Here is a 27,827-nt window from a genome sequence, read left to right as displayed (position 1 = left end):
GCCAGCTAAACCCATTTCAGTCGTTGTTCAAAATGCGTCTGCTTTGGTTGCTTGCCACGCTGGTGGCTCTAGCAAGTGCTGGGATCCTTAAGGACTCTCCTAAGGAGCGTTATGATAACTTTAGGGTTTACAAGTTGACTATCAGAAACAAGATTCAGTTGGCAGCGATCGAAAAAATTAGCGAACTGACAAAGAAGGTAAGTTTTTTAGAGCCAGAAATGAGAAGGCATTATTAACTCTTCTTGCCGTCGCTTAGTACAATGTATGGAAGGAGTATGACAAGCGTTCTAGACAAATGGATATTATGGTTAGTCCTGGGGAGCTAAAGCACTTCCAGGAGCTTTTAAAGTTCAACAATATCACCAGTGAGCTAATGATCGAAAATGTCCAAGAGTAAGTAGAGGAATGTGACACACACTGAGGGTTTAAGCCACTCGAGACGATAAGATCGCTCGATTAGCTAACCATTAGTGCGTGCTCATTGGAGGCCATAAATATAACGATCGGATTCCGGTTTAGGCGTATCGACGAGGAGCAAGTCACCGCTACTGCTGATAGCGCCACCTTTGGCTGGACGAAGTACTACGAGCTGGAGGAGATTGAGGCTTGGCTGGATGGAATTTTGGAAGCATATCCCTCGGTGACTGAGGAGTTCATTGTGGGCCAGTCCTACGAGGGACGCAATATTCGGGGCATCAAGATCTCCCACAGGGCCGGCAACCCAGTCATTTTCATCGAGTCAAACATTCATGCCAGAGAGTGGATTACTTCGGCCAGTGCCACGTGGTTCATCAATCAGCTTTTGACCTCAGAAGATTCCGATGTACGGAATCTGGCCGAGAACTATGACTGGCACATAATACCCGTCTTTAACGTTGATGGCTTTGAGTACTCGCACAAGAAGGTGGGTGGGGCCACCATGTTTACTGATTGTTCGAAACATATTTGATTTTTTTAATCTAATCGTCTCCAATTCCAGGATCGTATGTGGCGCAAGACACGTCAGCCACATGCCACAAATGCCTGCATAGGAGTTGATGCCAATCGGAACTTCGACTCCCATTGGCTGGAGAACAATGGAGCTTCTTCGAATCCCTGCGACGAGACTTTTGCTGGGGATACGCCTTTATCTGAGCCAGAAGCCAAGGCCCTCGCCGATTACCTCACCCAGAACAAGGATCAAATTAGTCTGTACATATCCTTCCACTCATACGGACAATATCTCCTATCCCCTTACGGACATACCGATACGGAGTTCCCTGAAAACTATGCGGATATTTTGGCAATCGGCAAGGAGTTTGCCGATGCCATCGAAGCACTGCCATATGGCACTGTCTACCAATATGGATCCACAGCTGATGTGCTTTGTAAGTGTTTGTTAATAAGGTTTGAGATATTGAACTAAACAATTGATCCCTTTTTTTTTATTTTACATAGATGTGGCCACTGGAACCTCAGTTGACTGGGTGTTCAATGAACTGGGCGTAAATATCGGCTACACAATCGAGTACCGAGATAAGGGACGCTACGGATTCATCCTACCACCTGTACAGATCATTCCCAACTGTGAGGAGCTGATGGTTGGAATGCTGGCTTTGGTTGAAAAGACCAAGGAGCTCGGCTACTTGTAAGAATACGTTTTATTTTGGTAACGAGCACGTCGTTTACACATTTTCATTAAAATACCTCACGTATGAGGCCAGCAAGTCGTCCATTTTGTAACCTTGGGTTGTACTGCACAGCAGCTTCGAGGCTCCGATCATATTACCGAACCGGATGTGGAAGTGGTTTTTGCCTGAGCTCCAAATGCCTAACTGGGAGTACTCGTAGCTGCGAAGGGTCTCTTTGGTTTGCGGGTCCAACAGATGGAATCCCGAACTGTTGATGGCGACTAGCAACGTTTCCGGAAGGGTATCGTCGTTTTGTTGCTTCACCACAAAGAAAGTGGAGCCGAAACAAGAGAAATGCGAAAGTTCCTGAAGGAATAGTAGCTTGGCATCATCCTCAGTCAAATGGTCGCGATGGAGTTTTGGCAGGATTTGTTGCCTCCACTCAGCCACAGTTTGAAGTGGTATCAAGTCCTCTGGTACTAAACGTGGCAGCACTTCCGGCAACCTCTGCAAGCTTACGTCATGATCCGCACTGTACAAAAGACCGGCGAGAAGCGAGGCCTGCTCGCAATCGATGGGATAGTAGCCCTTCAAGTACTTGTGCAGTTCTTGGGGATAGCTGAAGATCACATCTCCATTCGGGTCCTTCCCTGGAAGATTTTTTAACCACAACTTCCGCATGAAGTGCAGCTGGTAGTGACCATCGGAGATGGATCGTACGGTCTTCTGCTGCCTTAGCCAGTAGATTAGTTGGGTGATGAAATCAAATACAAAATCCTCCTCTGGCATGGCATAAACTCTGTCGCCTGTCTTTAAGAAAATACTATAGCCCACCGCCGACTTGAGCTCCAACCGATGGGCTATGTCCGCTATGAGCTCTGCTCCCCGGGTGTGTGATTCGATCTCGAAGGCTTCAACTGTATCATCGGGAAAATATATCTTGTGGTAGATGTGCAGGCAGCGCTGCTGAATGCCCTCAACCTCGATGAGATGTGGAGCCTGTTTCCGTTGACCCTGGGCCAGGGATCGCTTTAATCGCTTGAGGCAGGCATCTGCGAGGGCATCTGCACGCATGCGCAGCAGGATGATCAGCTCCCTCATAACCAGGACACTGGGAGCTACCAAGCCGGTGGCCAAGTAAAGCAGATCCCAGCCCCGCTTTTCGCTTTCAATCGAAGGGTTATCGGTCAGCTGCTTCATCAGCTGGCAGTACAGCTCATCACACAGGAGCGGATGCTGCAGGGCGGGCTGGAAGATGAGGTCCGTGTTAACCGGCAGATTGTTCCTTGCTATGTCGCCCATGTACTATAAGAATAGGAAATGTTGATTTAGAGATACTTCTAAGGGCTGATTTCTCAATGTCAGGTTAACGTTCTGGTTTGTTGTCTGTCAGACAAAGTTAACAGAAAGTTCATTTGGTCGGAATAACTGATTCGTTTTCTCAATGGAATATTCATTTAACGAACGTCAAACTTGTACAGAAAATGTTCTTAGAACGATGCCTTAAGTCAGGCGTAACATAACTAGACATTAGCACGTGGAAAAAAGTTAATATGACATTGAGAAATCACCCCAAGAGATGAAATTTTTACTTCTTTTTAAACCTTACTTTAAGAATGTGATGATGAATAACCAGAGCTTGTTGGAAAAGTGGTGGCACCTTAACTACAGCTTTAAGCAGAGGAGCCTTCAGTGGCTCAGGCGAAAACTTTGAGAGGGAAGCCTTATCGGAACTAAAAGAAAATAGAACATGAAAACATACTAAAGCCCACTAACTGGTTTTATCTCACTCTAATGGCTCCCTGAATTGTGTCTCAGCCAGCTGAGAGATATTGTGTTGACGACGTCGCAAGTGATTGGCTCTTGGTGTTGGTTTCGGTGGTTCTTCAAATCTGCCCTCCTTTAAAATATCTTGCAGTTTTTCGCTTGGTTTTGTGAGGGTGGCTAAAATGCGAACATTTCCAGCAGCAAACTGACCCCAATGTCCATTGACACAGCCCCTGTAGCAGTCTTGGGGATTGCCTTTTAGTAACTGTGCACCTGTTACACCTGCCTCGAACTCGATGAGGTCACCGGGGGATAGTGCCAAGAAATCCTCTTGATCTCCCTCTGCGACCTGATCAAGAGCCACTCCGTAGCTCGAACGCTGACGGAGATTATCTAGCATGTATTTTATCACCTCGTTGGCGTCCTGAGCTGTGCTGCACTGCAGTACAAAGTTGACGTGTTGGAAGGTCATCACATGCAGCTCATCATTACCTTCCAAATTAACTTTTAGGAGCTCGCCGAAACTACAGGAGGCCAGCACCTGTTCGGTTTCGTCTATAAGGAAAAGACCAGTGGAATTGATGCCCAGCATCAGTTCGTCGCTCTGGAGTTTTGGTCCCTCCTTGCGAACCACTTCAAAAAGTCGAGAATGCCTCATGGGCCAAGTCAGGTGGGCAAACAGGCAGATATCCTCTTTGGCCCTCTTCTGAGCCTCCAAAAGTAGGTCCTCATGTTCTTCCCTTACGTAAGAGCTTTTCTCATATGTGACGGCGATTAGGCGACTCCAGTTCTCAATAGCTCGCTCACCGGGAGCCAGGAGATCGCTTGGCACAAATGCAGTAATCTCCGAGGGTTTCAGCCGAAGGATCTCCCCGGGTCCGTGTTCTATAAAGCAGGCCAGGGCGCACACCATAGCTATGTCCTTCTCAGAACGACAACGATACTCTCCGCACTTTAAGCCATTCAGGATTTGCTTGTAGATGAGCTGAGTGGCCTTAGGATCCACCGATGGATCATACCAGGTGGCAAACATTTCCTTGCGGAGATAGAGCTTCCAAGGGACAACCAGCTGACGTTGCTCACACTCCGAAATGGCATCTAGTATATGCTCCTGTCCAGCTCCGAGTGGCATTAGCTTCCCGTTCAATGACATCACCAGTCCAAACCCAAAAGTATCGGTCAGTCCCAAACCCTGACACAGTTGATGCACTGCCTCTCGAGCTGTGCTGGCCGCATCCACCTGCAACCTTCTCTGATGACCATCCATCAGGTGAATGTCCAACTTGAGGGGCTGACGACCACGGATGGCTTGAATTTCAAAAAGGCTTGGAGGCTGACAGCGGGGTCCATTCAACAAAGTTCTCTCCAAACGCTGCAGGGAAGGAGCGGCCTGCAGTTGGGCAGTTCCCTGCTTCATAAAACTACGCAAGTGTGGCTCAAAATCGCTGCTGGGTGCAAAACAGCTCAAGCAAAGTGAAAGTAGCAACCATCCACGGGAATAGGAACTCCTCCTAGGGTTAAGATATAGCTGCTTGCAGATTTGAGCAAGGATTTCATCTCTGTAATGAAGATTGTTAAGTTAAATTCGCTAGAAAAAGTATCTCCTACCTTAAGTTTTCCTTAAGTATGCCGTGCCCTATAATAAAATGCAGTTTGTCAAGGTGACTACTGGGAATGTTGAGCCAGTGCTGGTAGAATTCCTCGGCTTCCTTCTGCTCTTTTCCCATAAATTTTACGGGACGTCTTTGTGTTTGACGCACAAATAATCGGGGTTTATAAGAGCCAGAGGAATTTAGGAGGCTTGACAAGTCACTCATAAGACTTTCATTATCGTACGAGTGAAAAGAAGGCGAGGTAGGGATATCCATCATATCGCCCATAAAGCGAAGGATAGTCAACCAAATGGCCTACAAAAATATTGTAACGTCTTGTGTACCTTGAATAATTATTTTGAAGTACTCACTTTAGAGGCCATCTCATCTACAGGAAGCTCATGCTTTAATAGGGATTTTTTCAGGGGATTTCTTTCATGCTGGGGAGTGGCTCCACCGCAGAAGTAAGTCGCCGCATACTTTAAATAGCTAAAGTCTGAGGTGTCGATATTACTTGGTACTGGCTTAGGTAGGCGTATTGTATCGCCAGAAGAAATGTTATTAAGTTTCCTCAAGGCAGCCTGAAATCGATATAATAATAATGGATTTATTAACAGGGTAAACAAAATTTGAAACCCCCATTCAAATTATTTTCACTCTCCCTAGTTTCACTCTCTTATACTGTGTGCTAGCCCTCAGCCGTATTAATTATTTCGACACCTGTAATCTGAGTGCCACTTATCGAGAGGTGCTTTACGCGTAAGCTTTTATAAATATTTACTGGTAGGCAAGGGAACTGAGACTTGTACGGGTATGCTGCACCCGAAGATATGCCCTCGCGATAAGGACGGCGGCGATTATTTACGATCCCGTTTTATTTCATTTATCATTTGGTATTTGTTTTAAACTTCTGCCGCCTCCTGATAGCGATTGGTATTGGCCACGCTCCAAAAAAAAACTCGGGGCTCGCTTCGAAAATTTGTTTTGCCCCAATTTAGTTGCTGACTAAAGACGACACGACATGGATCTGCGTTCTAAGAAATGGCTTGGCCACTGGACTACGGAAATTTTTTAAAGGTTTATTAATAAAATAAATTGTTTTTGTGGTGGGAAGCGGTGTGTTTTATTAAAGAGTGCGCAGAAAAAATATGAAAAACTAATTTTCTGCGAGGTCAAGTATAATCTGATTTTTAAGTTTTTAATGGAAAAACTTTAAAATATGTCTGAATTATCAATTTGGGTTGAGGTAAAAGGTATTTTAGGAAATATTGAGGAAACAGGTAAGGAAATTGGCTCATAAATTAGGTAGGTATATAAATTAACTTCCTGATAATCTCATTTAATGTACGTATAAAACTGTTCAATAAAGACATAAAGAATTGAAGTGCACGTCTCAAAAAATCTATGACCTTAGAATCATCAAACCCAAGAAAAAGCAATAAAATTATAAATCCATTAAAGGTAAGACTATCCAAAGTTTAAAATACTTTGAAAAAAAGGTCCTTGGTGACCTAAATAAATAATGTAATGAGTCGGTAAAAGGTTACAATATAGCTTGCATTTTTTAAGAAATGTGGAAGCTTCCAGAATTTTCAATAAATCACTTTATAATAAATAGATGTGATATGTAGGTATATACAAAACAGTCACATCGCTTGTGTCGTATCTATTGAATAAAAAATAAATTAATTTTCTACAAGATAACGCTTTAATGCCCTTGTAAGCCACTTGGACAGCTCATGTCCACGGTCCAAACTTCAAGAAATAAATTGTGATGAGTCAAATTCATTCAGTTTCTTTTGGATTGCAATGGTGAAATGCAATCCCAAAGTACGGATGTGATGTGGGACGCTCACTGGACTTGGACACAAAGCACAAAAGCTGGACTGAGGATTTCAACACCACCCCAAAACCATACAACCACAACCATCGCAGACGAGTAAACACACGAATGAATTGCGCATTTATACAGATACCTTAGGGGGTTTTATTTACAACATTATATAAATATAATACATTTAAAAGTAAGGAAAATGTAACAAAAAGCAATCACAAGCGAATGGTTGTATATACAAGCTGATATTTACTGCTCTTATGTATTAGATTTGTACATTAAAATGAATTTAACTTTGGGTGTCCCAAAATTAATTGAACTGGACCTATTCGGAAGCAAAGCTAATGTGAGGCGTTAGACTGGAGTCAAAAACCTAGAAGTTATTCTGATCAGTAGTGTGGTTCTATTCTTTTTTAAAAATAAAATTATTTAGATTTGAAATCGTTAAGTTACCATAACAAGTATTTATACTATATTAATGTTGTGATTATAAGGATATAAGATCAGAAAAAAAAATTTATTATTTATAGATATATGCTAAAATCCAAACACATAATATTATAAATGGATAAATACAAAAATCTATGCCATATTTCTGGATCCATTACCTGAGGTATGAGAATATAAAAAAAATATTTATTTACAATATGGTAGTATACTCTTCTATTCTTATTCTTATTTGTAACCCAATGCCATTTTGTTTACTTTCCCATCCTACTAAGAGCCAATCCTACTGATCAGAAATATTATCCAGTGTGTTTATTCTCCAGCACCAGGTCTCCTAATATCAGCCGAAGCTACAAGTGTCTAGTTTGTTCGCGTCTGCTCCAGTCCCAACCCGATTCGCTACTAGAGACGGGTCTGGTTGATGATCTTCCGAGGCGCCGCCTCGTAGTAGTTGACCGGGCGGGACAGGAGCTTGGTGGGCACATCTTTGCGCAGGCGCAGCGCCTGCTCGAACATCATAGACTTCTCTTTGACATTCGGCCCCAGAGGACCACTCACATCGGGCTCATCATTAAGGAACCGGAACACGTCGTCCACCATCTGTTTGGAGGACTCCACATCGATGGTTCCTGGGCTCTCGGGTATGGTGTTTATTCGGGTGGCGGCACTGGCGGGTCGGGTTGCCAGTGGAGGGGCTGCTATCAGGGTGGTGGGTGCTGGTGGCAGGGACATACGGGCCTGGAGGGTGGGAGCTTTAGGAGCCTCTTTCTTTAGTGACCTGGTTCTCATCGGTTGCTGCACTGCAGCCATGGCCAGGGCATTTCGGGTGGCTGCCTCCGCCTTGAGTCTCTGCTCCTCCTTCAATCGCTTCTCCTCCAGTTCCTTTTGCTCCTTCTCCTTCTGCTCCTTTAGTTGCTTCAATCGCAGCAGCTCCTCGGCCTCCTTAATCTTGGCCAGCTTGCGTAGCTCCTCCTTCTTCAGTTGCTGCTGTTGTCGTTTCTCCAGCAACTTCTGCTTGAAGTCCTTGCGTACCAGATAACCCCGACTCAAGGCCTGCAGCTTTATAGTTCGGCATCGGATCATCGTGAACTTGGTGGTCAACTGCTGAGCTGCTATACAGGCTCCCAACCGATGGAATCCCTGCCGCATTATCTGGTACTTACGACGTTGCAGGCGGCCCCGCCAATATCTCTGAACCGTAATGATGGCCTCCCGATACCTCTTCATGTAGCGTCGGAATAGAACCCTTCTGATACCTCGCTGAATGGTCACAATGCTCTTGAGCATCACCTGAGACCTTTGCAGTTCTAGACTGGCATCATCCTCGTCCCTCAGGAAAAGCTTGGTTTTTCCGTACTGGCGATCGGAATCGGCGGCTAGAGCAGCCTCGCAAATCTCCCTTGCCACCTTCCGGCAGTCACAATTTTCCAGAGGTCCAACAGGTGGCACCAGTAGCCGGTATCTCTCCACGAAGGCACGGTAGGCGTGGCGGATCGGGTAGCCCGCCCTTCGAATGCGAGCGGTTTCCATCATTCCGGAGTAGCGCAGTTGTCGCACACACAGCTCCTTATCGAAGTTCTGGAAAAGTAAAAAAGAAAGAAATTCGATTATTAATTAAGAAGCTTCTGTACAATTTGTATTTATTTCTATACACACTAGCCTGTATGGTAGCGATTCAATCTAAATATTTTAGTCAAATTTGTAATCTTCTTAACTCACCTTTGGTTCCTTGAATTCATTTGGTTTGATGCATCGTATAAAGTAGGGATGTGCCTGCGACAAAGTGCGCATCAGCATGTCCAGAGAGTTCCTGAATTTCACGCACAAAGTGGGCTGCTTCTTGGCCGTATCCATGGGCATTTCGTGTGGGAATATATCAACCAGATACTTATTCGCGGATCTCTGAACCAGAGTCCTCAGATCACTACTGAAAGAATCGCGATTCTTTTCGAGGAAGCCCAACGGATTGTACATTACCACGCCGGCATAATGACGGATACCAAAAAGCGATGTCTGGGTGGTTTTTCCCTTAACGTAAATGGACCTGTTACCATGCTGGACATGAAGCTTTTCGAGCAGAGTTTGATCAGTTCCCTTGGGAAACTTGGACTCCTCGTCAATCAGAGACATCAAATTCATGGGTTTCATGCCAATCAGGTCAAGAATTTGCTGATTATCCTGGAACTCAATGTGCTGCCAGTTGATGTGCTCGTTCTGGTACTCATCCTGCTCCATCTGTGTGATAAATTCGGTTAGAAACTGTAGAAGAAGTATTTAGTATATTTTCTCACCTTGAAGATGTGTCCCACGAAAAACTGCTGAAGATTTTCATTGGCATAGTTGATGCACAGTTGCTCAAAGCTGTTGTTGTCGAAGTTCTCGAATCCAAAGATATCCAGAACTCCTATGCTATTCATGGGCCGATCTACTTGCTTGTTTATAGTCTCATTGATTCTTCGCACAATTCGCACAAAAATGCCATCGTATAGGGACTTTACGAAAGCATCACGTCCTTCGAGAGCAGCTTCCTTGGACAAACTGGTGGTCACATGTTCACCATGCACAAAGATCGTTCTTTGGGTGAGAGCAGCATTTAGGGGAGCGGTGGGTATTCCCAATAACTGAGCCACTCTCTGCAGATTTGGTGTGTCGTCTATCTCAGCTGCTTCCAAGTTGGCCACCTCCGTGGCCGTGAATCTCAGGTTACCCAGGTGCAGGATGGCCGCCAGTAGGCTTAGAATACTCCACACTTCTTCAGGCTTAAATGAAAGAACCTTCATGGCTGCCCGAATATCGGCAAAATCCTTAGCATCTTCCTTTCCGGGCAAAGTGAAGCATCCTCCTTGGGCCAAATAATGATATTCACTGGGGGACTGTTCCTGTAGCTTAAGACGTTCTCTTTCTGGACCCCAAAGTCCCGCCAGCATGCAGTAGAAAATGTGATAATTGCGTTCATCACGACTCTGGAAAACAATTCGGGATTTTTCCAGAAGATATTGCTGGATTCTCGCTCCCTGAATGGCGCCCTCTGGTGTAAATCTAATCTCGATGTACTTTCCGAATCTCGAGGAGTTGTCATTCCGCACAGTCTTGGCATTTCCAAAGGCCTCCATAATGGGATTGGCCTCTAAAATTTGCTGCTCAATCCAAGAGTGTTTACCACTAATTGCGGCCAGGTACTGCAGTATCAATTTGGTGCTCTCTGTCTTTCCGGCACCCGATTCCCCACTAATAACCACACATTGATTTTCCTTAAGTCTTTGCAGTCTTTGAAAGGCATTGTCGCTAATGGCGAAAATGTGAGGAGGTAGTTCAGCTAGGGACTTGTTCCTGTACAGCTGAATTTCGCGATTCGTGTAGATGGGCAGAATCTGGTAGGGATTGATGGCCACCAACATAGAACCAGTATACGTCTAAAAATGAAACTTAATTTTCAAGATAAATAGGCAACAGAATTATATGAAGTATGCTCACATAAATTAACTGCTTGGCATAGCGATGCTGCAGGTTCCTCAGTATGGTATACTCCTGTAAGTCTCCCAATGTGATCATATCCTCCACACCCTCCTGCGAGGTAATATGCATGGCCTTCAGGACATCTCCTGCTGGCACCCAGAACTGCTTGTTCTGATCATCGCAAACTAGGGTCTGCGTTTTCTCCGTTCGCACAATGCGAGCCCCAAATGGCACGGCAAATTCACTGGTTGTATTCTGCGGCTTTACCCACACATACTCGCCCTGTATAAATAGAAAATAAAACAATCAGATAACATAGATTAGAGCTAAGGCATGAATGGGATTATCTACACAATCTTACCCACTCAAAACCATATAAAAGTGACCTCCAACCAGTTTTCATTGGAAACTGGCAGTGGGTCATATCTCTAATGTAAGTACTGATAAGAACTCATTACACAGAAGTGCAGCAATAATTTTACACGGTGAGTTTATAAATTTGGGAGTACAGTTCATAATGAGAATCAACAATTAGGTTCTAAAACTGAATTGAATCTTATCTATGTCAACCGCATTCATAAAGGCTCGATTTCAACGAACTTTTATGTAATTCTATTTAATACTTGGGAAAGAAAAATTATCTCATTTCCTTTGATATTGGCCACGGTCCCTAAAGTAATTGATTTTGTACACCCGATAAGAAATCAGCAAAAAATCAATTTCGTTGTAAACTAATTTACCTATGGGTCCCCCTAAATATCACAAGATATTTATAAGCTTTTATGGCCCTGCCACACCCAAGCTAATTTTGAAGTGCAAAAATTATTTTATGGCGAGTATATAGTTTTTTTTGTCTGCCTTATATAAATCGTTTTAAGAAATAGGCAAATTAAATATGGGCAATAAAAACAAACGGTAGTCAAGTTTGGCAAATGATAGTAGTTGTAGCCAGCCATTATCTTATCGGCGGAATACCGATATACAAAAAAGTCTTATCGGTATTTGGGAGCAAAGGAATACTAAATGACACGGCTGTCGAACAGGTGACAATTGCAAAAAATAAGGTAGAGGTTCCTGGGTGACCTTTTGTTTAAAGTCAATAAACCCTTTATTTGTTCGAGAAATGTTTGGATATCGATCTACAACGACCTTGCTTATCTAAAAGAAGATAAGATTAAAAACCAATTTTCGTTGATTCAGCTGATGTCACCTTTTACCTATTCTCCAAAAAATGTGACATAAACACCTTAAATAAAGGGGGTCTAATGTATATTTTAAAACATTCCTTTCACCATAAATACTAATCGGTACTCGGTAATGAGATCACCACCACAAACTATGAGTCATGATTGTCACTAATCAGAAATATATCATCAATTATTTGCTTAATAGGTGATAATACACACACCAACAAAAGCAGACCGATAAGACGAATTTAATCGAGGACAATAGATTCCATTATAAACAGCACCGGATTTAAAATATTCCAAAGCCTTTTAATGAGCTTTTCGTAGCTCTTTTGCAGTACTGACCAAAATTAATCAATAATTGGCTTAGCATTTGATAAGGCATTTGATTTGAGAGGAAATATCCGGAATTCATGAAGTATTATTTTTGGTTGTTTGTGGCAAATCAAACTTTAGACATTTTCAGGCGGACACAATCTGATTTTGAGCTACTTGCTCCTAAATACTTTATGCCCATAATCATAGGTATTACTACACTCCAATTAACACACGTGTAGGCGACTGTAGGTGATAAGGAGGGAAGTTTAGAATTAAAATTAGACCCATGCTGGGTAAAAGGCAGAGCAGTGCCAAAGGAATGTGATAAAACGATTCGGTTATCATAGTAATTTTCTGATAACCAGAGCGACTGGATGGGAAAAACTGCCACGACAACCAGGAAGTCACTTTATATAAATGCACGAGTATACCATTCCCACTTACATGTTGCCGCACAAATTCGGACATGGCTGGTTTTATTCGGCCTGGCCAATTTCACGTCGCCCCACTTCACACAAACACACGCGCCGTCGACGGTTCTTAATTGGCAAATATTTGCCAAAAGATTTCTTTCGGTTCTGTTGCCACAGCCGTTTTTAATCGAAGTTTTTCTGTAGTTCTGTTCGGTTCGGAGTCTCGCAAACGTCTGAGCTCTGCTCAATGGGGCCCTCGAATGTTTTGGCTGGCGAAGTGAGTATTGCCAACTGTTATCTCTCCTGATAATGAATATCGAATGCTTTTTGGCAGCCCTTATCGGCCCTGTTTCCATATGGCTGCGTTCTCGGCAAAAAAAAAACAATCGACTTCTAAGAGCTATACCGTCTGCGAAACCCATGCGTTTTCCATACGTCATGATTAGCCGTTCAATCGTGTACCGATGGGTATCTCACGAATCACTGCTTATCTAGCGATGAGCTACACATAACTGACCCTGCTCATGAGTCATGTGATTTGTCATGGGGTAAGGATAACGCAAGTTAATGCCAATATAATGTAATCTGAAGTACCTGACAACCGCTAGGTTCGAGGTGAAAATCATTCGATTGTGATTAGGGGGAAGTACATAGTTTTGATGTTAAGTCAATGACACTCATTACTTTATAAACGATTGGCTTAAAAAGCGTTCACACTTTTTTTGAATTAACACCAGAGTTTAATTTAGTAGAACAATAATTAGACTAAAGATTTATTCTACTATATCATTTCAACAAAAATGTAAATATTGTTTCCAACTTTTAAATATATGAGTGTCCATAAATATTAAAAATAAATTTATATTTTTAATTTGATTTGACTCAATTGTTTACTCATTACTTACATACATATTTAGGAACATGAATCATAACTTTGGTTATATTATATTTTACTTTATTTCATTTTAGTTGTTTTATTAACTGACAGACAAATTGATTAATCGATTTCAAATAAATAATAATAGCTGAAGTAATATTAATAAAAATGTACTACGCAGTTTAAGTTGATGATATGAACATTACAATTTGGCGTCATTTCAAAAAATGGCTTCCGTGATTATAGGCACGAAAACATGTTTGGAATTTAGTGTCCAGCGTTTTACCCCCCGCAACGTTTTCGATTCCATAAATTTCGATTTCAATAAAGATTACAAAGTCCAACAATCAAACATTTGTTGACTATTCGTCATTCGCAATGAAGTTTACCTATCGATGGAAACGACGACGCTTGCCATCTGCTTCGCTAATTTGTAAAGTATTATAATCATAATTGAATGGGTTTGTTTATTCAGCGACCAGTGGGGGTAGATAATATTAGTAGCAAATAAACAAACTTAACTCTGTTTGAGTGCCAGTGCTAGTTGACCTTTTGGAAAGAAAAAGTGTAAGTCTTTATAATCAGTAGATATTATAATGTGTGTAAAGGCATTAACAGGGTAGATACTTGAAATAGGGTCTAACCATATTGCAAGTATGCCATGTGATGTGTTTAAATTAGAAGAACTTAAAGGATTACAATTGTTTACTCAAATTATGATTTCTTCAGATATTTAGAAAGTATGTAAGAACAGCTTGTCTCATTTATAAATTAAAATTCGAGACAGAATAGATCCAGATTATTAAATAAAAAACTTGACAACAAACTCACCCGCTCTACTTATAAATGTATCTTAAAATTCCACTCTCTACTATCAGATTATCACGTTGGGAGCCCTCAGGGTGTGTTCAGTTCACCTTTTTCTCGTTGATACTCGATGTGGTCTTGGCCCCTTCCTTGACTGTTCTGTTGCCCGCAACGTCATCGTTGGCAGTAGATTATTTTGGCCTTAGCAAATTGTACGGCGATAAGCGAGGGAGCAGCTTCAAGTGGCTGTAATAAATTGCAGGCGCCCAGGGGGCCGTCGGATGGCACGTGCCGGCGAAACACAGCGGAAGACGTGGCTTTCTGCGGCATCTAGGGTGTGATTTTCCCGGGCGGAGAAGGATGTGACTGTCAATCCTGCCAGCTGCAAGCGTTAATCCCCCTCGGCTTTGGCTCCTCTTTGCAGGGATACCGAGTCCTTGGCGGAATGCAACGAACCCTCTTGGAAAGCTCGTGGAATGGGCCAAAGTCGCGCGTTAAAAGCGCAATTAGGATTATCCTGTGAGTGTGCTTAGCAGGAGCAACATGCGGACGAGAAGGAGCAGCTTAGCCAGCTGAGCGGGCTCAGCTTTTGACCCAATTTCGGACGTCACTAGTCCGGCCACACAAAGCAAAGTATAGCCCCAGGGTGCTATGCACTGAGAAATATTATCAGTTTCTTTAAGTTTTTCAAACGTAAGATTATTACATTTTGGAATTGGTAGAATTATTTGATAACTATCTTTCAAATATTACCACTTTTTATAATCAAATGAAGTCTCTATAAATTATAGCACGTCCCGAGAAAAATGTTTTTTAAGGTAAAGAGTAGTATCATAGTATTTTTGAACATGAAAATATCCTTTGCTTTTACCCACTATCAAAATATACCCATAAGTAGTTTACCCACAAAGTAGTACCTAACATGCTCTTTACTAAAAACCCACAGATGTTATAAATAGATACATATGAGCTTATGTACTTAGGTGTGTAAAATGTTTGCTCTGCCAACACTTGCAAATAAAAGAGTTAAGTAAATTAAAAAAAAACTAAATACACTGCCTACTTGAACTTTCATTTTACTAAATTATAAGTTAACAATTCTAATTGTATCAGTAAGAATTAAAAGAATCTTATATTTGGATATTTTGAAATGACTTTTAAAGTTTTTAAAATAAAAATATCTTAATATCATTAATATTTAAAAACGTCAATTAAAACGACCATTAAAATTTCTCCTCTGTATGTAAAAATTAAAAAAAATCCGAGGATGACAGCAAAGACTTGTCGCTTTTCTCTGACGTTTGCGGAGTGCTGGCGGCGCATAAAAATTCAATTAAAGTCGGCGGCGGCTGGCCAAAGGACACGGGCAGAAGGCTGGTGTGCCGTCATAAATTCCACGCCGATAACGTGGCGTATGCGCAATGTCGGGCAATTTGTTTTGAGTTGCGAGCTGTGAGATGCGAGCTACGAGCTGCGAGCTGCGAGGTGAACCCCAGCAATCATCGTCAGGCGAGCAATTTACAATGTTTGCCGTGTTGCTCCGATAGCAGCATCGCTTCCACCGCTGCACTCGCCCGCTGACACTGATAATTCAGTTGGCGACGTACCACTCCCACCACCCACTGGCACCACCCCCTCCGCCCAACCACCCCCTCTCGAACACTTTGCTGACCTATATTTGGGCATCAATGAAACGCCAGCAGATGTGGCCAACAAAGCGAGGGGCGAGAGCGGGAAAGGGGGGAAAACAACAGCGGCACAGCGCATTTTCAATGCTATTGAGTAAGTTGAGTAAAAGCTCCCAGTAGCCGCTTCGCTGGAGAAAAGCTATCGCAATCTCTTTTTCCCTCAGTGCTCTGGTTAAGCTTTGGGACTGGAAGGGAAAGCTCCTATCCTCTCTGGATTTATAAAGTAACTTTTGCGAAAAGATAACGTTTAACAGTGGTACCAGAAGCTATAAATATGAAAAAAAAGTTTAATACACGAAAAATCAAATAGATTTTAAAGTTAAGTTATAATTAAACTACCAGTTTTAAGATGTTTTCTATATATTTCGTGTTATATTTTATATTATTTTATATTTTGTTAGATTTTCTAAACTATTTTATTAGTTTATAAGTATTAGTGTCTAACCAAATATTTCCTTCGGTCCTTAATGCTGACTTTTCATGCAAGGACTGAAAATTAAGGAAAATAATGCATATGACCCACATAAAATGGTTTTCCAAAACTGAAGGCGTCTTTGAGTGATTTAACAAATTCCAAACCTTTTTTTTGGAAAATCTATCTGCACTTTGGATTTCAAAATCAACAAAGTATTAAGTCCATTAAATAAAATCTTAGAAAACATTGCCAGAACAGTACTAAAAAACTATAATATTTCATTTTATAGCATGCACAACTATACTTAAACCTTTTACTAACAGAGAATTCTTTTGAATGGTTATAAGAATCCCCTAAAGATATGACTGTATTTTTGCAGAACAGTAGTTATGTCAATCGAAAAACATCACTACCTATTTAATAATTAAATTTTTGTTTGATAAAGTATTATATTAATCAACAGTCAACCAAAAGAAACATCTAAGGGCAGACTACAGTAACGAGCTCAAACAGCTGACTGAGTTCCAACCGTTACCCAGAAGATACCATCAGATACTGGTGAAAGTCGAAGCTCCTGGAAGGGGTAATCAGCTGGACACATACAGAGAGAGCTAGAGCGGACCCAGTGACAGTGGAACAGGCGAAGCCACCGAAATGGGAAAAGGGTGTCAATGGAAATCCCCGAATGGAACTTTTAGATACACTCTCTCTCTAGACTTTCCACTCTCTTCGAGGAGGAAATGAAGGCGGCAAGCGGCTGGCAGCTTTTCAATCCAGTTCGAGTCAACCAGCGGAGTGGACGTCACTAGTTCCCAGTGCATTTTCGCCCAATTCTCTGGCGCGTCGCGAACTCAACGGTAGTCTTGAATTAAAAATTGTTCAAAATCACAATTGATTTGGGCAAATAGATATCAGTTCATCAATTAACCAAAATTTGATTACATTTTGGGTTCGCATTCGGCTGCCATTAGAAATGCCATCAATTATTTAAGGCATTTATTTTGATTCCGTTTCCTTGTGCTTTTGTTTGCTGGCTGTCCCACAAAAACAGAAATTGTTTGCCCTCCAGGAGCAACAAAAACAACTAGAGAGCGGAAAATACGGAGAGCCGAATGGACACCGAAAAATCGGAGAATCCGAGTAGCAAACATACCGAAGACCAAAAACACTGAGCACCAAAAACACCGAAATTCAGTCGCGTGAGAGCATCGCATCTGACCGCACCGCATCGCATCCTCGAGATACATCCGCATCTGTAAGATATATCCGCATCTTTGAGATACATTCGCGAGTGCAAATTTCAGCGGCAATATGTCAATTAACTAAATCCCAAGCTAAGACCATCAATAAATCTGATAATCGTCTACTGGGAACTGAGACGCAGACCAAAGAAAACAAACTCCAAGCTCAAAGCTCTTCTCACCTTTTCCTGGTTACAGGTGAGTTCAGCGGGCTTAAAGTGGGCGGGGAGGGGGTCTCTGGCCCTTTATGACCTATTTGGAAAATTAAGGGCTCTAAATGCAATTATTCGGCAGCCACAGTGCATTTTGTGTGTGCAAGATCAAAGCCAAAAGTAATTTATAATTGTGTGCAAATTAATTGTCTTTGATATAAGATATACCTGATAAAATTAGAAGTAAAGAAATATTGACCAATGTTTAGTTTAAAGTAAAAAAGGTTGTGGGAACTAAGTTTCTTTGATTTTAATTTTCAGAGATAAGACAAACAATTTTATGGTTGTATATATCATATATATTTTAATTTGAAGTTGAGGAAATTGGTTTCAATCAAATGAAAGCTTACATATCTGAATGTGGTAAACTGCACCTTTAACATTCAACAGTTTTGATATCAAATTTTTTACAAAAAGACATTTGACTAAAAAATAAACTCTCTAATTTTCTCACTTTCCCGCATCGTGACCACATATTTTCTATGAACAAAACTTTATTAAGTTTGCTGAAATTGTAACGAAAGTGTGTCAGGACCGGTTTCTATTAGTTCCCTTGCTGATTTCTAGCTGTACGCAAGAACTCTTAACCCCCAGAGAGTTCAACAACTGTTTCTTTGAACTTTGCACAACTTTCGTGCAATTCCGATTGCAATTTGCCAATTCAACGCGATTTTCCCTTTGTGCAGCTGTGAACTGCATGCGGGATTATGAATGCATATTACGCATACGCCCCATCTGCCAAAAGCAACTGCATTAGAAGATGATGATTGCAAACGCTCAATGGAGCATCCATTGCCATTCCTTTTCCCATTTCCCTACTCGGTAATTGCAGCACCAACTGCACGAATTGTTCCTAATGAGACAGTTAAAACGCAATCGTAAAGCTGGAGTTTTGTACCCATTTATCCATCTACCCCAACCTCTTTTTTCGGTGAAGAGAACCCTTGAGATACGCGCTCGGATTGCTTTGAATGCCGCTGCGTTTCTTTCTCAACCTCAATTGGAATGCATTGCGACCAAGGACATTTGCAGAAGCAGAAGAACGCCAAAATGGGATTTCTGGGAGGTTCGAATGGAGGCCTTTGCTTTAGCGGTACATTACTCAGTTTACGGCCGGATTATAGCCGTAAGCCATTCGGAAGTTTCTTGAGGGGTTGGGTATGCCGCACGAGCAGACAGCTAATGTCCGTCCGTACACATTTTATGAGGGAAAATCCAGCAGTTGGGCCCAAAATAGACACTTTCCTTTTTTAACTCACTCTCTCTCATTGGAGACTACGGAAATCCAAGTTGAAAAAGTGAAAGTGACATTGAAAGGAAATTTAGTTTGGGTTCCGTATGAATTTTTAAGATACTTTATGCGAGGAAAAGGAGATTTTTAAGGCCGATACTTACAGTAGTAATAAATAATATTTGTATTTTTGTAATTTACTCGATAAAGTTGAATTTCTGTGAAAAAAAGGGAAAGTCTTAGCGATTTTTTTGAAACTGTTATTATAACACTCACTTAATATAATCAAATTTTTTTCTCACTGCATGTCGTTGACCTTTTGTTAACCTAATATAATAATATTTGTTTTGTGAGTATTTTGCTTTTATCGCTTCCCTCATTTTATTGTGTTTGTGCAAACATTTTTATTTGATTGCGACTTTTGCTTCTTGGGCTCCGTTTTCCTCATTCCCTGATTCGATTTTCATGTTAATTTTGATCACTCGACTGTATTGATTTTTTTACGGGCAGAGATAACATTTAAGTGCGCCCAAGTGTCGCCTACAATATTTCCGAAATTTATGTTAATTATGCAAACGCCTCTGCTCAAACAGCAAAGGCTGCGTATGCGTAATATTTTTTGGCCATATTTCCTTTGTTTTGACAAAGACAACAAAGGTCGTGGGGTGTGGGGTGAACAGGCGTTGATATTTCCTTGGAAGAGGTTCCAAAAATAGACAACTGAGCTCATGGATTCACTGGAGAGAACAAAATAATACAATTTTATATGAAATCTAAGAAGTTGTTGGGAAAAATCTGGATTCCCAAGCGCTTGATTTGACAGGGCACTCATTACTCAGGCCAGACAATAAACCATCTCGACCCCTTTCACCACTTTCACTCAACCCCCTCTGAATTCCCCATAAACGTTCTGGTATCGACACCATCTTATATATCTTCGCTGATTTATGCGTTGTATTCAAGCCGAGAATGTTTATTTTGAGCCCTTTTTTGGAGAGCCTGGGAATTAGTTCATCCTGCCATGTTGGCCACGCCCCATCGCTAACCCCGCCCCCATGGCCAGGGTTTGTTTTGTGTGTTGCTTTCAATTTGTTTGTTTATTTCACTGTTCGAAAAGGTCAAAGTTGGCCACATTTTGTATCGCATTCGCGTAGGGCTTTCCCACCCATGTGTGTTTGTGTGAGTGGGGGCGAGGGCGAGGGCGAGGGCGAGGGCGTTTTGGGTGGGCGTGGCTCTCGAAATTTTGTTTATGTGCCTTTCTGACATTCATTAAAAGTCCGGCCAGCGACTGAAACTTTGAAGAGATTATCGACTGGGGCAGTCATAATATTTATGGGCCCGCTGGAAAGGTCAGGGTTCGACCTTCGCCTACCCCAAAGAAAGTGGCGCCATTGTTGTCCCAATTTAACAAATGACAATAACACATGATCTGCGATAAGAAAATTGAAATCAAAGACAGTCACATGAAAGAAAATCTGGGGGAATTATTTCTGTAGACGGGGGTTGACATTTCACAAATGCCAGGCAATAAAATTAACTTAAATAACGTTTATTCCGCGCTTCGAATTTCACCAAGGCGTGGGTTCTTAAATCAGTAAATGGTGGGTGCAAAAAGTCGAGCCAACCTTGTGATGGAAAACGACTTTGACAAGCAGCGGAAAAATCGTGGGAGTTGAGGGAAAATCTGGGTGTGGTAAGAGCATTTGGTTAATACTCTTTGGAACATTTTGAAAGGCGTTAAGAATTTTACCAATTGTATTTTGATTTATGTTCCTATTTTTATAATATTTATTGGGGGATTAGCTGAAAGTAATTTTGAAGCAAGCTTAAGGCCACGTAGCTATAGCTTAACTTAAGTTCGCCTGTAAATTTTACATTATAGTCGAACTTTTTATAATAATAATAATTTTGAAGCACAGTAATTGAATTGTATTGACTAAGCCGGGAAAGCTTGTGTGAAATTTTAAAACATATTATAATATGCAAATATATATTTTAGTCTTTCACAGTTTAATAAGGTCTTATGTATAACCCTTGCTTAAGTAACTTAACATTTTTACAACGCTTCGGTTATGCATATCTATATGCCCCTATTTATATGAGGGAGTTATTTTTATGTCCACACTTATGGGTGTCCTAGGACATGCATCTTTGGGAATGGATCCCATCAAGTGAGCTCTTATCGATATGACAGCTCCCCCTTGCGCGCCCTGTGTGTGTTAGTCATTATGACCCCAAGGCAATGCCTTACCCCCTTTATCCACACCCCTGCCTGTCATAAATCGTGGAATATGCAAATTTCCCTTGCGTCAACATATTGACAGCGCACGGCAATATAATTCTAATTTATTTGAACCTGAATTCAATTCCAATGTGCAACATAAGCAGAATAGACAAAAAAGGGTAGGAGAATACACATTTGCATTCCCCTTTCAATGCAACTAATTAGAAAGTTCTCCAATGAGTTTTGTTTAAGTTGAGAGGTTTAATCTAACGATAAAGTTTAGCTGGGGTTTAATCTAACGATAAAGTTTGGCTCACAGTTGCGCTTAAAAGTAGGCAACGCTTTTAGTTTACTCCCTTTACGCTAAGCACCGATAAGTAGCCAACTTTATAGTGCAATCCTAATAACTTAAATCCATAATTGTAGAGCAGGGACTTCGTACTACATATTTTCTCTACTTTTCCCCCGAGTGCACAATTACGAATTCAATTATCAATCAATTTGCATAACAAACGAGCTGACCGCCTCAGCGAAGTAAACAATTAAATGTATACATATTTGTGTGCACAAATTTGTTTACTTATTTAATTGTATGGCAAGAGCATATATATTTATACACACGGTAATCCTTTTTGATCGGTTCGACATGCGAACAACTTCCGTTTCCGCTGCCTGAACCTGAAACTCAAATCAAATTTCCGCTTTGCATTGGCAGCCCCTAAAACACAGGTAAATGGCACAAATTTGCCGTCAATTGCGACTAATTGCCAGGAGCACATAAATACGAACGCACACACATGTGTGTTCATAGGTGTAATTTGAAAATTAAACATGGCGCTCGCATTTGAAATGCGCATTTCCGGTCCGCTCGTTTTTCGCCTTTGCTCGGGGACAGTTTCATTTATTCATTAGCCGACCGGGTCAGCTTTCCGGGGGTGAGAGTCCTCATTGTCCTACTTTCCCCATGCAGCAACAAAATATAGAGTGGCGAGTGGGAAAAAAGAAAACCTCAGCATAAAGCTTTCAACAGTCGCCGCTGCAGGTGGCCACTTTTCAGGCTGGAAAACGACAGGGGGCAGAAATACTAAGTGCACAGCTACAAATTTGAAACACTTCCAAAAATCAAATAAAATCATACATTTATCGGTGATCTTTAAAAAATAATGGATCCTAAAGGGCAGGGAAAATAACGAACTAGATAAAAAATGTAAATTAAAAATAACTGTTTGTATTATGTATGTAATAGAAATCGTAGAAAGGTATATTTTCTTTTTATTTATTGTTGAATATAAAAACAACGGTGAATATTTTTCAAAAATATTTTTACTTTAATGCCTGCATTTACAGTCTTTTTTTAGAATATTTTAATATTTGTTTATTAATACATATAAAAACAACGTTGATTGTTATTCAAAAATATTTTTACTTTTAGGCCTGGATTTTTTTTTTTATTGAAATAGAAGTTGTGTTTCAGTTCCCAACTAAGTCTCTCAGTGTAGCGGTTGTGGAAATGGCTGAGTTTAGCAGGTGAGCCGCACTTTGACGACATTATTACGATGTGCGGCTGCTGTTCCTGTCGCAGTTTTTGCTGCTTTTGTTGTTCCTGGCCATGTTGTCCTGTCATTGGCTTAACAGCTAATGGACTCAAATGGCTGTTGCGGTTTCCTTTTCGGCTGGTCTTTTCCCCGCCCTCTAGTTGCCCTGCTTTCTTGGCCTCCTTTGGTCAACCGACGTTTGTCATTTGTTTTCGGCTTAACCGGGATTCGCAGGCCGACAATCATAATTAAATCGGTCAGCAGTTCGGGGCCAGTTCTCAGAGGATACATCAGTCTTTTTTAGATCGGGTTGAATCCACTTTTCAATGGAACCACAAAGAAAACGGGGAAAGTGCCACACAAAGGAGGCTGGATATCTCACACAAAGCAGATGCCAAAGGGGTTTCTCGCTTGTGAGTCGTTTTGCCAGGTACGATATGATATGAACCGCAAACCGCAGTTTAGCATGCGCCAGTACTAGTCCTCACCACGTCCCCCAGAACGCATTCAGGTCACACCCACATACACCGGGAAAAACCAGAAGAAAATATATTCTTTTTAGTCCATAATTTTAGAGGACATGAAAACAGCTTTTAAACTGTTTGTGGCAAAAATACGAAATAAAAACAAGTTACTTTAAAAAATTCACAATTTCTAAGATCTATAACTACATCTCTAGTTTATAATAGTAGAATTATATCATCCCAAGACTAAATAAATATTCTGTGAAAATGGTTATGCCAATCAGAACACCAATATTTCATGGCTAAGTCTTTTATTTTCCTCTCAGTGTGAAATGGGAGCCACACAGAGCTGTCTCAATAAGCAAATGTCAAATTGTGGTCGCATGTTATGTCCAAAGATCCGCCCAGTGGGGATATGCAAATGAATTTGTGTGCGAATGCAAGTTTATTGTAATTTCTGGCATAATTACTTATCCAACAGAGATAATGGAAACTGGGACACAGCTTGGGAAGGACTCAAGTCAACTAGAGAGCACGTCCATTTGCATAATCCTCAAGTTAGCCGAGTGAAAGAGGACTGGAATTAGCCCTGACTACCAGGTGTCCCCAGCTCACCTGCACTTTTAGCATATTCTCTATTATATTTCCTTTAATCTGGTACCCACTGTACTTTAATTGAACCATTCATGAATATCCGGCCAAAGACATTTAGGATGCATTTCGTATGCATGCACTCAACTGTTTAATCGATTGTGAATGAGAAGTTTACTCAGTCGGCAAATAAGAAGTATATCAATATGCTTGAGTGGAATTTAGTAGCTGATTTCTAAGGGGATTAAGTCCCCCGACAATGATTCCCCCCTGAGGATTTTCCGCAGATGACTTAACATCTCAGATTCGCAAGGAACACAATCGACTAGTCTTTATTGACTCATTGCAAACTCTCAAGCGACACTTCGTAGATGTTATTGAAAAGTGGTAGGCGATAGGGAGAAAAAATGGAAACAAAAGCCCCTAAAAATAGGTAAAGTCCAGGGTCCAGATATATCCTGCGGACAAGCAAAGTGGCCAAAATGAGTGACAGCCAGCCAGCTAGACAAAGAGTAATGTGGGAAATGTCGGAAAAATGCGAAGCAATTGGGGATAATTTAATTATGCAAAAGCAGCGTGGACAGCAGTCGTGAGTCCACCGTAAACGGTCCTTTGCGCATCGTTTACCAATAGAAAGGACCTACCCGGCCAGGACCCAACCAATCATTAATCATTTATGCACAGGCGTGTATCTGCTTGTGTGCGGCTGGCTGGACTCCTTATTAATTAGATACGTTTCAGGCACGCAAATCACTTGCACAGCCAGAAACAAACCAAATGTGGTTATAAGTCTGGTGGCTTTCGTACTCCGTAGCGTTAAATGGTACACTGTATTTATTTATAATTAATGTAAAGAAGATCATTGTAGTCTTTCAGAGTTATCCAAAGGGTAGAATTATTACTATACTAAGACCATATTTTTAATAAAAAACATTACAGTTGAACAAATAAAAAATGTTTTATTTTAATCTTCGAATTGAATATTATTTGTATTTTCTCAGTGTACACATACAAAGATAATATGGAGCGATAAAGAAGGATATAGTGCACGTGTGGGCCTTGTGAAGTGATTCACGCACAGAGTTTCGATGGCTTTTAGCACCAAAAACTGATATTGAATAGATTTTAGGCATGCTCCAAACAAAGAAGTAATTAACAGCACTTGCACACATCGGTAATTAACTGATGCTTAATAGGGAAACGTAGTTAAGAGCTTGTACCTGCAAGGCAAAATAGCTTAACAATTTACATTGTATTTAAGATAGGCTATCATTAAGGATTACACGGTGTTTAATTTACCTTGATTTTTGTACTTTAATTAATTGGTGTTGAGAAAAATGACCTTAAGTTTATAAGAATGCAGGAGAACTGATTTTTAATTAGTAATTTTTTTTCCCCTTTTTTTATAATTTAATTTAATTTTATTTATAGAAGACGTGTGACACTTATGGCACCTTTTCCAGTGTACCATAAAGTATGCTCTACAAAGAAGATGTTAAATGAAAGATTCTCGGATCCGCGACATTTCAGTGAAATCAACAATTGTTAAAACTTTGTTGTTAAGAATCTCTCATACCCTTTCTCAGGCGTCAGATCTGACTGTTTATTTGAAGCAGCTCAGACGTTGATTCGAGCCCATTTCCATCTCATCAGTTATCCGTCAGCAGCCAGCTTACAATTATCCCATAGCCAGTTATAATTCTTCGCTGCGTTCCACAGCAATTTGTTCGGCTGATTGCCGCGGAAACAAAAGACAACTGACAACTGTCAACATCTCTCGGCTGACATTGTTGGACGAATGTTGCTGCGGTTTTCGACCGTTATGGGGATTAATTGAGGCATTGTCTGCGGGTTGGATGGTTGGTTTGGGGGGATCCCTTTTGCCATCTGCAGCTTGGGGCATATGTCAATGACGTCAGCACTTTCTGCGATGATTTCCAGGGGAAATTACAGGCCACCCGCCCACCGGGAGTGTGCGCTAATTACTGCGAGAGAAGAAGGAAATGTGCCAACTGGCTGCCGGAATCGGTTAATTAATCTCTTTACCGGTAGGCAGTGAAAGCGAAACCGAGACCGTTTCAGCGTTTTGGTGGCACTTCCGTTTTTCTTGGCTAAAATGTGTGTCAGGGCTGGAGGACGGCCAAAAAAGAAAACGACCTTGGACAACATTCGCATGCAAAACATTTTCCAAAATGCGAGACGACAGCAAAGCAAACAGAGCCACAACATCGCTGATATCCTTCTTGGCACTATGAACTTATTTCTTGCTTTTTATGGCTGCATTTCCACAGGGAACTTTTCAATTTTGACAGAGAATAACAGTGGGCGAAGGATAGAACTTTCAGGGGTGGCAGGGATTTCTGTGCTGTTTGTTCCGTGAAATAATAAAAACGTGTGAGGAACTCAAAGAGATTTCTGCTGAATTCAATTTTACTCGGCGTAAAAAAATAAGAGGACGTAGACGACGGCGAGAAAAAAAGCAAACAAACGTCAACAAGGACGTGGCAGCCAGGATTCAGTGGCACACATATATTTTTTGGGCTTGTGAGTGGGCGTCTGCTGGGATAACATTTTAATAAAAATAAATTCGATCAACACTTTTGTTTGCTCAGTTTCGATTCCATGAGCAATGCCAGCGGCTGCGGATTTCGCATATGAATAATATTTACTTAAGACGCCACTGGAGTAAAATCGAAAATGAAAATAAATAATTCCAATAAATTGTAGTCGATTGTGCCAATTGAATGAAATCGGTGAGTTCAATTTGAAAATTTAATTTATGGAGCAAAATATTTGTTAGTTTCTAATCGCAAAATCAAATATGTTGATTAAATCAAATGGAATTTATTATTGCAGTCATTGAAGGTTAAATAAATTACCTTGAGGTTGGCAGTGAATGAAAGGAACTATTTCAATAATGCGGAATGCAGTGATAAATGATAAGGAATTTTAAAAATATACTATTTTACATTTTTATTCCATTTAAAATGTTTTTGATAAAGACCCTGATAAAATTGGAAAACTTGTCCTAGTTTTAATTTTAATTTTTTAATTTATTCCCCCCACTAGTGCGGTGACCTCTAACCGACACACACATTCCTAAAAACATTTCTTTAGATTGCAATCGCGATTTATGGTGGGTCCCTTCACCTGCAACGTCCAACTACTTTTCCTATTACCATTATGGCTCTGTGCGAATGTCGTCGGGGTCGACTTCCTCGCTTCCTTGGCAATTACAAATGTCACCTTCCACATAAACACATTGTTGTGCAATCAAACAGACCGTAAATAACAGAAACCATCCGAATTTACGAGGCAACCAGTCTGCTGTGGGGGTAAGTTGGCTGCGGAGGGTGTTTCTGCACTTCCGTTGCATGTCCGTCTTCGTTCGCTTTTATTACATCCGGTTGGGGGAGTGAAAGGTGAAGGAGGAAAAGGTCGAACATGGTCCCGCAGTCCGGCGACTCCGCATTAACAGATGGTGGTCTTGGCCTTTTTTTGTCATAACCACGTCTCGGGAACATTAAAAACGAATTTCCTGTAGGTGGTCAATCCTACGATCTGCCCCCAAAACAAAAGTCAAAGTCGAAGCTTGACGAGAAAAGCTTTTTCCTGCTATGCTCTTTAATGTCCCCTTTCTTTTTTTTTTTGTGGCCCCTGGCCGTCAATCAATTTTATTGATTTGAATTCGCATTTGATTGCATTGCAATTCGCTCGAGTTTCACTTTCTATAATTGCATTTTCTCTCGATTTAATTTACCCATCGCATAAATACACTCTCGATGGCACACAAATAAACTCGCACACCCATAAATAAAAAAAAGATATAGATAAATTCGCACGTACTTTTCGGGGCGAATAGCCGGCGTCCATTTTCTACGCCGAGTTGTGCGGAACTGACCGACGTTATAGAGGCCC

At 41.1% G+C, this 27,827-nt stretch overlaps 3 protein-coding genes and 1 long non-coding RNA gene across 10 annotated transcripts in view; 3 read left to right on the top strand and 1 right to left on the bottom strand.

Annotated features, from left to right (window-relative positions):
- The first annotated feature begins 15 nt into the window (after positions 1-15).
- LOC108015061 (zinc carboxypeptidase) lies at positions 16-1,706 on the top strand. The gene is made up of 5 exons (XM_017081304.4): positions 16-197; positions 257-393; positions 520-904; positions 980-1,367; positions 1,438-1,706. The coding sequence occupies exons 1-5, from the start codon at positions 33-35 to the stop codon at positions 1,629-1,631; spliced, it is 1,269 nt and encodes a 422-aa protein (XP_016936793.2). The 5' UTR covers positions 16-32; the 3' UTR covers positions 1,632-1,706.
- Positions 1,618-27,796, bottom strand: Myo28B1 (Myosin 28B1). Of its 4 annotated transcripts, none has more exons than XM_070997298.1 (10): positions 27,756-27,796; positions 10,725-10,988; positions 9,542-10,663; positions 8,970-9,485; positions 7,809-8,828; positions 5,341-5,550; positions 4,986-5,284; positions 3,401-4,936; positions 3,220-3,343; positions 1,618-2,915 (listed from the first exon to the last, which is right to left on the bottom strand). In XM_070997298.1, exons 1-10 carry the CDS (start codon positions 27,780-27,782, stop codon positions 1,665-1,667), a joined length of 6,369 nt encoding a protein of 2,122 aa, XP_070853399.1. In that variant the 5' UTR covers positions 27,783-27,796; the 3' UTR covers positions 1,618-1,664. The 4 variants fall into 4 exon arrangements, with proteins under 4 accessions (XP_070853399.1, XP_016936714.3, XP_070853394.1 ...); XM_017081225.4 differs by lacking the exon at positions 27,756-27,796 and adding an exon at positions 12,656-12,870; XM_070997293.1 differs by lacking the exon at positions 27,756-27,796 and adding an exon at positions 11,068-11,145.
- Positions 5,977-7,419, top strand: LOC139353367 (uncharacterized). Its single transcript, XR_011604601.1, has 2 exons — positions 5,977-6,046; positions 6,763-7,419. It is a non-coding gene; the product is annotated as an uncharacterized lncRNA (long non-coding RNA).
- The window catches only part of Slob (Slowpoke binding protein), a 38,990-nt gene continuing 28,353 nt past the window's right edge, over positions 17,191-27,827 (top strand). The window contains exons 1-2 of one of the 4 annotated variants that reach the window (XM_070997311.1): positions 17,191-17,268; positions 17,463-17,850. The gene's annotated coding sequence lies outside the window, so the exon portion shown is untranslated. Of the gene's footprint in view, positions 17,851-27,827 lie in introns of all 4 variants that reach the window. The other 3 variants (XM_070997349.1, XM_070997318.1, XM_070997356.1) reach the window with 3 other exon arrangements.

The sequence above is a fragment of the Drosophila suzukii genome, chromosome 2L, assembly GCF_043229965.1.
Source record: "Drosophila suzukii chromosome 2L, CBGP_Dsuzu_IsoJpt1.0, whole genome shotgun sequence".
Lineage (NCBI taxonomy): Eukaryota > Metazoa > Arthropoda > Insecta > Diptera > Drosophilidae > Drosophila > Drosophila suzukii.
This window is presented reverse-complemented; position numbering and strand designations above follow the sequence as displayed.

Bases quoted from the DNA above. Each gene is read 5' to 3' on its own strand.
- LOC108015061 (XM_017081304.4), top strand. From the start codon at position 33: ATGCGTCTGCTTTGGTTGCTTGCCACGCTGGTGGCTCTAGCAAGTGCT. The intron at 394-519 runs GTAAGTAGAGGA...ATTCCGGTTTAG, and splicing joins ATGATCGAAAATGTCCAAGA to GCGTATCGACGAGGAGCAAG. The intron at 905-979 runs GTGGGTGGGGCC...CTCCAATTCCAG, and splicing joins TTGAGTACTCGCACAAGAAG to GATCGTATGTGGCGCAAGAC.
- Myo28B1 (XM_070997293.1), bottom strand. From the start codon at position 11,130: ATGACCCACTGCCAGTTTCCAATGAAAACTGGTTGGAGGTCACTTTTA. The intron at 10,664-10,724 runs GTGAGCATACTT...TTTCATTTTTAG, and splicing joins ATGCCAAGCAGTTAATTTAT to ACGTATACTGGTTCTATGTT. The intron at 2,916-3,219 runs GTAAGGTTTAAA...CTATTCTTATAG, and splicing joins TTCATCATCACATTCTTAAA to TACATGGGCGACATAGCAAG.